Below are 10,940 nucleotides of genomic sequence, written 5' to 3' on the forward strand. Positions count from 1 at the left end.
CTTTCACACCCAGTGAGCAAAAAAAACTAGTCTGTGCACACACACGTGCAAACACTAGCATGTGGGGATGTTTCTCCATGCATGGACATTTCCCTCCTTGTTGTGAATTCTAATAAGTATAGGCTCAAAAGTTTAATGTGTTTGTGTCACATGACCAGTAGAATACAGAAAAAATGGATTCTCTCCAAGGACAAAACCTCTAACGCTCCGTTCTTCCTGTTTTTATATTAACGTTGCATCAAAAAAAAGAAAGAAAAAGCTTTCTGTGGTGTGAAACCTTTATTTATATCAAGACTATTAGACAGCAAAAATACCAGAGAGCTGTCACGTGTACTAGTATGAAGGAACTGATGACATCACCAACAATAGTAAATACGGTGGTTTATTTATCTACTCAGCACTCGGAGAGTATCGTCCACACCTGAAGCCTGTCAGGTGAGCGTCACATTTAACCGTATAAGTAAAATAGAGAACTCCTTTGCTCAGCTGACAGCTGTGAGCGTGGGTTCCCCGCTCAGGGAAGACGACGCACCTTCCTGCTACGTCGTTGTAGAGCACATCTCTGTCCCAGACTTCCATCTTCAGCTCTTCCCCCAGTTCCACGGAACCAAAGTAGTAGGTTGCGTTCCACACTGGGTCGTTGTTGTCCATCACCGTGTTGGTCTCCTCGTAAATGCCGTTGTAGAAGGTCTTCACATATGCGTCCGTTTTCGTGAAGGTGTCTGCTCTCAGACCAGCGGCTCTTTGGATCTCCAACCTGAGGGTTCCTCTTCCGGCCCTCAGCGGACAGCAGTTGTGGTCCAGGTTGGGGGTCGGGGGAGCAGTTTTTGAAGCTGAGCTGGTCCTCCTGCAGCTTATTCTCTTTGATGTACTCTGTGATAATGGTTTTCAGGTTAGCGCTGACCTCCGAGTCCTGCACTAGATGATGCAGAGGGAATATTGCGTAGGAAACAACATCTGGGTTCTCATGGAGGCTATTCATCCAGCTGTGATACGCTTCCGAGGGATCCTGCTGGTAGAGGATGTCGGGAAAGTACCTTTCCCCTCCGATGACCTCGATCTTGTGGGTCATGAAGCCTTGATAGAAGCCCATGCTCATATTACCCTTCAGGAGGTTATCGCACTTGTTGGATAACGATGCGTTCGCAGGAAGGAAACCCAGCGCCATGCGGAGCTCCAAGTTCAGACAGTTTTTTGATCTCAGACTCTGAGAAGCCCTTTAGTGTGGCCAGGCAGGTCCGGAAGGCAGTGATTCGTCTCACCTTTCCACCAAGTTGGACCTTAGGAAAAGAAGATAATTTTTTTTTTTTTTTTAAACCTGTGACATCATTTTTAAAAAGAACTGTCCTCCATACTTGTGCCGTGTCCCCAATCATGCTGGGATGCAAGTTTGTTCCAACATGATTTTTCACAGTGCAGCTCGAATACCTTCAGTGTATTTCTCCATGAGGAACTGATGATGGCACATTCTGTTTTCATTTGTTTGAGAGAGCCCAGTTGTATCTGACCTGGTGTATGTAGTGGGTTCCGTAGGTGTCGATGAGCCGTCGGTACAGGGCTCTGCTCTGGCTTGTGTTTATGCTCTCTGGGAGCCTCTTCAGATGCTTTGTGAACTCTGAGCTCAGCTGGGGGTGGTCGGCCAGCCTGTAGCTGAAATAACAAAGGAACAAGTGTGTTTCAGCACAAGTAGAACTAGGTCTCGACCCTTGTGCGATAAACAGTCGATTTCACTTTGAGAGTTCTTTTTTTTTTTCAAAAATTGTGTTCGTTCCATGCTCTGGCTGAGATGACCCTTGTCAAGACTTTGCTGAAGCAGTAGTACATCACAATGACACCATCATGAGTAATTGCAGTGACATAGATAATATCGGAATATATCTTTATATGAAAGTAGAGATTTCTCATTTTTACCTGTAGTAGGTGCAACTGATTTCATGGATGGCAAACGTGGCCTTGTCCACACTGTGCTGCGAACGTGCAAACTTGGCCAAGTCTGAGCGACTTCCTCCCAGCACCGCTTTCCCGTAGTTGTCCAAGCTCAAACCCAGACCCCAGTTGTTGTTGACCAGCGAACTGGAGCTGCGCAGCAGGGAGTCCAGAGAGTGATGGAGGGCGCTGGAAAGCTGCTTACTGCAGCGGCTGAAGGGGCGCCAGTCGAGCACTGCTGCAGGGAGCCTTTGGATCTTGGGTGGAAGAAGAGGCAAGGATACAGGTGGAGGAGGGAAAGTGTGGGAAAACCAAAGATTGGTTTCGACTGATGTGAGGAGGAGAGTTTAGTGTCACCTGTCCTTTGTGGAAGCGGTTTGGACACAGTGTGCAGGTGTGGTTGTCAGCCAGAGGTGCTTTCACGTTGATGACATACGCCCCGGTCCGACGCATACGCACCACATCAAAACCCTCGCCTGCCAGGTTGTAGCCAGGGACAAAGGGAGCTTTTTCACACTCTGCCCCTGAGCCGAGCCGACAGGCCTGGACCCTGAGGACCTCTGGAATGACCGGCAAAGCCAACATAAACAGGATCAAGCTGCTGCTTCTCCTTGGGACTTCCTCCACTGGCATTGTTACCTGTAAACGTAGGAAATGATGTCGAGTGTCCAAGTATTCCATGGAATGAATAGGGGCATTTTTGTAGACAAACTGGTGTTCACGTTTCCTCAGATTTACCATCAGCAGCATGTAATCCATCCTACTTTATGGACCGAAGCCTGTAATCCTGCCACAGATGCAAAACAGCATGACACTTAAAGAGGACGTGCACTCTTACCTTGGACTGTGATTTCCGTCGTCTTTAGAGTCTGGTCTAAAAATCCTGTCGAGCTTCTTTCTTCCCAAGCAAATCAGTGGAAATAATGAATTGTGGAGCTGCACAAACTCATCCTGCTGAAAGAGCTGAAAGGCTGCTGGTCGCTCCCTCTCTTCTGTCTTCTGAAAACATCCAAGGAGGGACTCCACAGGGTTGTGTCCGTCTCTCGCTCTCTCTTTCTCTCTCTCCCCCCCAGGCTCTGCCTATTTCTTCAGCATGAGTGGGTTTGTTTTCTTGGTCCAGACCTTGATTCCCTCACAGCTGTGTATGTGGATGACTGGGGGAGGGAGATTATATTGTCACGAGAGTCAAGATGCACATTAGTATGAGTGCTCTTTACTGGAACTGTCTGTCTGTGTGTGTCTCTGTGTGTGTCTGTGTGTGTCTGTGTGTGTGTGTGTGTGTGTGTGCGCGCGCTTTTGTCTACACAGTGTCTGAAGCAGCCTGTCTGTGTGCTGATAAACTCACTGAAGCTGTGAGGTCAGTTTTACCACAGTCTATTCATGGATGTGGGTGGAACGCTGGCGGTTCTCGTCGGTAAAATTAGAGAAGATAAACACGTGTCGGTGGAACACATGTCTGTCTGAGCCCTCCTTACACCGACAGTCAGTGGCTGTATCCTCCATAGAAATAATCATTTACTGATAAACATTTGGTTCAATTTGTTGACATCATGGTTAGCAACCATTTCTTTTCTGCTAAAATAATCCATCTCTGGTACACAGCCTGAGGAATAACAAAAGTCAGGACGTGATCACAACAGATGGTTTCGATTTTAGATGGCGTTGATAAAACCTTCCATTCCTGCAGATTTCTTATACTGCAGTGGCACGCGAGTCACAAAGGAGATTGGACACTGACACATTCCGAGTTGGCATGTTGATTCAGCTCCAAACGTTCATTTTTCAACAATAAGCATCCTCAGGATTCAGTTGCAGCAGTTCAGAGACTCAGCAAATCAACTGCATCAACTTTTGGAGGGGTGATTGTCCTCAAGGAAATAACACACATTGTCATAGTTTGTAATAATACGGACAGAGAAAAGGAGAAGTTAAAGATTTTTTTTAAACATCTTATTTTATTTCCGCACAGGGCATCATGTCATTTGATACGAAATATACCACCACATGGTACCACAAGGTCTTGGGCCTTTAAAGGTGACTGGCTGAGCTACAGCCTGATCAGGGTTCATTTCTGGCTAAAACTGAATAAAAAAATCCATTTGTGATTTGTGATCACCATGATCCATGATAGTGTTAAATATGAATGAATTACCTTGATATTGGATTAGAGGGATGGATCCTGAAGACGTCAGGACAGTTTTGACACTTGACACCTTTCCCCAGACATGTTTTGCAGACGGGATGTTTGTCGTTCATCAGAACACCCTGGTCATCTTGTCATAGAGTGGAAATGACCCCACACAGCGACTTGTAATGTTTATTTGGTAGAAAAACGTCTGGCAGATTGCTCCAGGGCTGAAGAGGTTCTCACGGTTCCACTGTGTCGCTGGGTCAACTACTTCCCCCTCTCCGATGTAACTCGCGTCAAAACAAGTAAACTGTGTACTCTGAACTGCAGGGAACTCTGCACAGCTCATGTGGAGGAATGGGACAACACTTCTTAACATCAGTGTGAGATCTACTGCATGTTGTTAATTTAATGAAACTGACATCATTTGGATCGTTTTTGAGCTGCAGTACTTGAAATATTTGTAAATATTGAGTGTTACACCTTATCAGGTCACTTAATTACTAATTACTACAATAAAAAAATGATTAATGACAGTCATTTCAAGAATGACTTGTGGAAAGTTGAATTTCTGCTGACCATTGACAGGTATTTTTATCGTGTGAGGGTGAAAATCAGTGCAGACGAAATATGAAGCATGGACATGTGGAATTTGTGTTTCATGTTTGATTTAATTTCAAACTGAATGCACGGTAAGAAGACTTTGACACATATAAATGAAGTGATTCTCAAAGGTCAACGGATGAAACCAGATAAAAGCCCGGCAGAGAAAGTTCTACTGTTCCAAACCAACCAGAAGTAAATTCTCCCTCAAGTCCTCAGACAGTTTTAAGTCCTTCTGCACATTACTACAAAAAAAAAAAAACAAAAAACAGTGTCGTTAATCTATTAAAATGAAAATCCCATCATGGCATGATACCTTCAGGTCACCAGAGGTCAGTGTTGGGTCACTGTGATCACTGGAAACACTGTCTCATTAGTTTCACTTTCTACTTTCAAAATCATGTTTAAAAGTTATAAATTATGACACCTTAAAGCGTACACCTCTAGAGGAAAAGTCCTATTTTCAATATATTTGTCTTTGAGACTTGAATATATAGAGCACTTGTTTCAATGGCAGAATCATTCATGGACTGCACAGATATTTCCTTTTTTGTGACGAGCGGAGAATGAAAGTCCCACAAATGCGTCATACTTCATGCAGAGTCTCTCTCTCCCCCTCAGCGTCTGCATCCTCTCCTCGTATTTCCTGATAACGTCTGCCTGTGACAAACCTAAACAACCCCCTCCTTCTCTTTACCAGGAATACTGCACAGAGAGCCAGCACGCCCATCACCCCAAATGCTACACCAGCCTTCTCTCCACCAGACAGCTGACCTGGATCTGGGTTAAGACTTCTTTCCATCTCTTGTATATCCTCTGGTTCGGCCAGTTTCCACAATCTGGTCATCCCTACTCTGACCCAGCTCTTTTCTCCGTCGGTCATCACCATAACTGTGTTAGTAGCCTGCGTGCTGACAAGTGGAGGTCTGGTGAACGGAGGCAGGTGGATGGGTAGCAGCTGCCCACCGGTGAACAGCCCTGACTGCACACAGTAAAGAATTTCACAGCCGTCGCTGACTGCAAGAAGGTGTTGACTGAACGTGGGGGGGCAACGTGACTGAGACCCTGCCAGGGGGTTGTTTGATTGACAGCTGAAGAGGCCTGCGAATGGTACCGAGTACCTGGTGCCGGTTTCATAGTCCCGACTCACGCAGACAAATTGGCCGTCTGAGAGAAACTTGAGCGCGAGGAAGTTCGGTGGACAGCTTTTGGTCTTGGTGAGGGGGTTCGAGACCGAGGGGCTGTAAAAGCCCCCCGAACAGGAACCCAGAGTTGGCCGGGGCGGTTCCGCTGGTGGAGCACCAGTAGGTGTTGATGTGAGCAGAGCGAACGTAGGTGTTGTCCTGACAAACTTGACGGTGGCAGTGAAAGAGGTGGAACAGCCCACAGTGATAGGTTTGGTCATAGCATTGGTACACGCTGTAGTCCTGCTGTCTCACCTCTGATCGCAGCAAGGTGGGGGAGTACGGCGGCTGACAGGAGAAGGCCCCCGTCTCTGGGTTCTTCTGGGCCAGGGCATCACAAAGCGGACCCGCGTCTTTGCTGATAGGAACGCACTCTTGGTAGACCGCCGCCAAAGCTGAGGTTGGTGGCAGGGCCCTCACAGGAAGTATCGTCGACGTTGGCCTGGAAGTTAAAGTTTTTGGAGTTGACGTCCACACACCCCCGGGCGAGTGTTGACCTTGTAGTAACGCTCGATGGCCTGACGTACTGAAAGAGCCCAACTTTTCGACGGTGGGCTCCGGCAGGTCAGGGAAGTTGTTTGCGTTTAAGAAGTAGTGTAGGGGAAATCCCGACCGATCGATCGCGACCAGGTTGTTTAGAGTACTTTCCTGCCACTTCTGCAGAGTGATGCCGGGGTAGAAAAGTACACCACCATGGCTTTGGATGAGAGAATACTGAATATTAGACTGGTAAGTCTGAAGCCATTGGCTCTGTTGGGTAGTCTGGCTGCTTATGTCAAACTTCAACTTGTCAAAAAAGTACAAGCCAGCCGCTGCTTTGACGGTGGAACTTTCGGACATGTTAGTCGACACGTACGATGAACTCAGGTAGTCCTCCTCCACCAGAGAAGCCCCGGCGTCCACGCTGGTGATAACGTGGGTTCCGTAGTCCAGCACCATCCTCTCTGAGAGGTAGTCTGCGTTCCTTGTTTGGTTGTTTTCAATGGCATCAGCTATCTCTTTCGCTTGATGAGCGAAGCGCAAGTCCAGATGGAAGTCTGGGTACGCCTGAACTGTGTAGATGTGGTTACGGACCTGAAGTCAAGTAAACAAAAAATAAAGTATTGTGATTTGTTGAATATCTCACAGACTTGTACAGTGTTGTAATATATCTATCAACAGCTCGGAAATGCTGTCACTGAAGCATAAAACACTGGTGCTTCATAAATGTTGGTAAATGAATGTATTTTTTCCCTTTTTGTCATTATACATTATTATAAATACATCTTCCTATAGCCACACCACGGACAGAAAAACTCACCTGGACTCTAGTTGTGGTTGAAGAATCTCTGACCTGATGGGATTTCATCCTCTGGTTCTCAGAAGAAAATTTGCCATTCAGCTTGGGGAGGAAGGATATGTGTGAGTTGATGCTGTGAGCAGTCAAACCTTTCTCCTCCATCCACGAGCTAATTATCTCGGAGTTGGTCTCAACTCCCGTCTCCTTGTGAGGTACGACAAAGACCTCGTCTGGGATGAGGTACAGCCCGTCCTCGCTGGTCTGACACTGAACGTAACTGATGTTCATGACTCGACCCATGTCCAGGTTCCTCAGGTTGTCCCAGCCGCTGCCTGGCAACACCTCCAGAGCTAAGTTGGGGAGGTCTGCGGAGGCTCGGCATTGTCGGAGCCCGGTGGAGGGCCAGCTGACAGGGACAGAGAGGGCGATGTGGAAGAGAGAGAGAGTGAGCAGGATCCCTGGTGCCTTCATCTTCATTCTGTCAGAAATGAGTTGTAGGGTGACAGACTATGAAACCAAATTCCCCCTCCTCTCAGCGTTTGAATCACATGACAAACTGAAACTTCTGCTAATGGGAGTGGACACAGTTTCCTTTTCATTTACAAGTTGGCTATTTGTTTGAGCTAAATCACGGTAATAATGTATTCTTCCCTCAACAGGGATAATTTCAGTGTCACAGCAGCAATGTGAAAATATACAAGAAGCAGCACCATTAAAAGTACCCCAAAGTATAAACGCAATATAATTCTAATAGATGTCACATATGAAAACAGACAACAAGTCAAAGTAAATGATTAATTGTGGGGATTAGGTTTGTCGTTTTGAAAGAGTCATAAATGGGATTGATAAACTTTTGTTATCATGATGACTTTGTACCGACTCAGGTCAATAAAAGTGCTTTGGCCCAAAAACCAGAGTCTGTCACTCTCTCTCTCACACACACACACACTCACAGAAATAACTTTTAGGCCGTTTGATGTCAGGTAAAACCTGCACTACACGTTTTGAACAAGGAAGTGGAGGTGTTTGTTTGTTTTTGCCCAGTTCCTCTTATTTGACAGAGCACAAAGCACGTATGAAAAAAATCATGTCAGATACCAAAAGGGAGTGTTTTCATGTCACATGAGGCCTGTGTTACTGGAAATACCCTGAGAATGTCTCAGCTTGAATCCCCATGTGAAAACAAATACTGTGGCTAAATCACAGGCAGCACAGATCGATGTCAGACTGCAGTCAAGATAGATCACACAGCGACAATATGATGATTAGAATGTTTTGTCTCAGACCTCCAGGGGAATTTTCCTCTACATTTGTAAGTTTTAGTAGTCAGAATTGAAATGTGACATCACCTCATCTCTGTGATGTGCATGTAATTGTTGCTCCAGTTTTTTTGCTTTTTTTTTTTTTTTACAAACTAACTCAGTGCTTCAGGTCTCTCCTGTGAATAATTACTGCATTCTTCCGCTAGATGGCAGTGTCGACATACAGCCAATAAGGTGGATACAGCTGTGACATAAGATTGTTTCATGTCCATCGAGTTGTCTTGTACTTCACTGACTTGTACTTCACTTAGGTCCCATCTCACATCACTTCCATGTCGTCTGCCTTCCAAATGTGTGTAACAGTGATGAGGAGTCTCACCAGCCAGCTGCTTCACCCGCACTGAACCCATAATGTTTTTGTTTTTCTGCTGCAGATAAGAAGAGAACTCAGCAACCGCGTCTCACCACGCCCATCAAGACACAGTTGTCAGCGATGATTAGCCATGTTGTGTCTGTAAGTAGCTGCCAGCAGTTTCCATGGTGAAATGGGTGATTCATAACAACAACAACAACAAGTGAATAAGAATCTGAGTAATCAGCACTCTTTGTGTGAATATGACTGGATACGTATTCCCGTGTGTAACGGTGCGTATAGTAAACTTACTCCAAAATTCCTCAGGATTAATATTTTGCTGGCAGGCACCACGGTGGTGTGCCTGTGTGCGTAAAAACACACGTATATTGTTGCTTTAAATTTAAGTTGCGAAATTGTCACTCGTATGTGTATCCCTTGTTCATTGAATCAGATATTGTCATATATCCAGTTAATACATTGGAAGTAAAAGAAAAGGTTCTATCCAGTCAGTGGAGGTCGAGTTCAAATGAAACAGGACAGGTTATGTCAATTAAAAGACGTTTTATTGCTCCAAACAACGTCAGTGACGAGTGTCAAACTGCAGGTTCAGTCTTCTGTTATAGATGTAACTGACAGACATCATGGAATCAACGTAAACATTGTTCAGGCACCTCCGGAGCTGCGTTCGGTGACAGGGAGACCTTTCACTTCTTGGCAGCTGCAGCAGCTCTGCTCCTGGTGGATCTGACAACCCTGCGTTTGGGCTTCTTGGGACTCGTTGACTTCTTGGCCCCAACAGCTTTCTTTGCTTTTTTCAGACTCTTTGCCTTCATCTTTTTCTTCGGTGACTTCTTAGCTGCAGGAGTGGACCCATCCGTTGTCTTACTGACCCGGGCTCGTTTCGCGGTCGGCTTCTTCTTCCGCACCACTTTCTTTTTTTGGAGGTGTGGGGGGGTTCTTGTTGGCTCTGAAGGAGCCCGAGGCGCCTTTGCCCTTCGTCTGGACTATGGATTTGTTGGCCACCAGGCGTTTGATTGCGGTGACAATTCTGGCTTTGTTCTTCCCCACATCATATCCACCATCCTTCAGAGCCTTCTTCAGGGCTGCCAGAGACACACCGCCGCGCTCCGTGGGGGCCGAGATGGCCCTCAGGATCAGGTCAGACACGGTTGGTCCAGGCGTCTTCCTCTGAGATTTGGCCGGGACCGAGGTCAAAGCAGCCACAGCAGAAGACATCGTGGTGGTCGTTGTTGCCAAGATCAAGTGAGCGTGGTTGACAAAGATGTGAGAGACAGAGTCTTATCTCTGTTTGCCCTCTTGACAGGTCTGGGGCTTCTAAAGGCCAGTGACAACCGCGCACCTCAGCGCGCCGATGCTTGGCTCAGTTTGTGTTTTCTCCACATGGATTATTTCATTATATCCACGCTTAAAATATGATACACACCAATGGAAAGCGTGTCGTGAGGTTCAGCGGGGTCTTAACCTTTTGTTTTGTTGTAAGATTTGTTCAGTTATATTAACTTTGGTGTGTAATTACGCGTTGGAACTGGTCGCGCTTCATTTGAGAATGTGTATTTCCAACGTTTCAACAAATAAAAGGATATAAACGGTAATGTGTAACATAGAATGTCAGCAAAACGGAATTTCATTTATGCCATTTGTGCTCGTTTGGTTTATTAGGAGTTTTCCAAAGAAACACACGCGTCACACGTATGACCTGAACGTGAATTCCTACATGACAAAAGGGGGTCTGTGTCTACACAAATGGAACGGGATTATTTTAGGTGTAACTGTATGTATTTACTGTCATCTATGATGGACATATTCCTGTGCGACCCAGAATTTATAATCTATCAATCAATCATATTGTGAAGAAAGATGGATCACAGCCCAAAGGCAGATAGATAGATAGATAGATAGGGTTCTGACTCGTCCTATTTTTCTTTCATTCTTTAATTGACCGCTGAATGCTGCATTCACTTCAGGATGCATCATCTGGTGCCGACCACAGTGATACAATGATCTGAATCATTTTGAGCTGTTTTTGTTTGTTTGTTTGTTTGTTTTTTGCATACCTGCACATTATTTTCACTTTAGTGTTTTCAAGGACTTAAATTTCAAAACGTTTTGAAATCGTTTTTTTTTAAAAAACGATCGTTTGTAATGTATATTTTCTCTTTGTCTCACAATTGAAACATTTAAA

General features: G+C 45.5%; 3 protein-coding genes across 3 annotated transcripts; all 3 read right to left on the reverse strand.

Annotated features, from left to right (window-relative positions):
- Positions 1-390: 390 nt before the first annotated feature.
- Positions 391-2,559, reverse strand: LOC144738927 (perforin-1-like). Its single transcript, XM_078621923.1, is given in 6 exon segments — positions 391-810; positions 812-1,189; positions 1,191-1,280; positions 1,509-1,650; positions 1,912-2,183; positions 2,284-2,559. Coding segments are annotated over 6 exon segments (1,578 nt in total).
- A 127-nt stretch (positions 2,560-2,686) lies between these two features.
- Positions 2,687-7,597, reverse strand: MPEG1 (macrophage expressed 1). The gene is given in 7 exon segments (XM_078621925.1): positions 2,687-2,713; positions 5,355-5,903; positions 5,905-6,225; positions 6,227-6,322; positions 6,324-6,377; positions 6,379-6,915; positions 7,142-7,597. Coding segments are annotated over 7 exon segments (2,040 nt in total).
- A 1,844-nt stretch (positions 7,598-9,441) lies between these two features.
- On the reverse strand, positions 9,442-9,973 carry LOC144738929 (protamine-like protein). Its single transcript, XM_078621926.1, is given in 2 exon segments — positions 9,442-9,672; positions 9,674-9,973. Coding segments are annotated over 2 exon segments (531 nt in total).
- Positions 9,974-10,940: the final 967 nt, after the last annotated feature.

The sequence above is a fragment of the Lampetra planeri genome, unplaced genomic scaffold, assembly GCF_965212315.1.
Source record: "Lampetra planeri unplaced genomic scaffold, kcLamPlan1.2.h2 scaffold_1228, whole genome shotgun sequence".
NCBI lineage: Eukaryota > Metazoa > Chordata > Hyperoartia > Petromyzontiformes > Petromyzontidae > Lampetra > Lampetra planeri.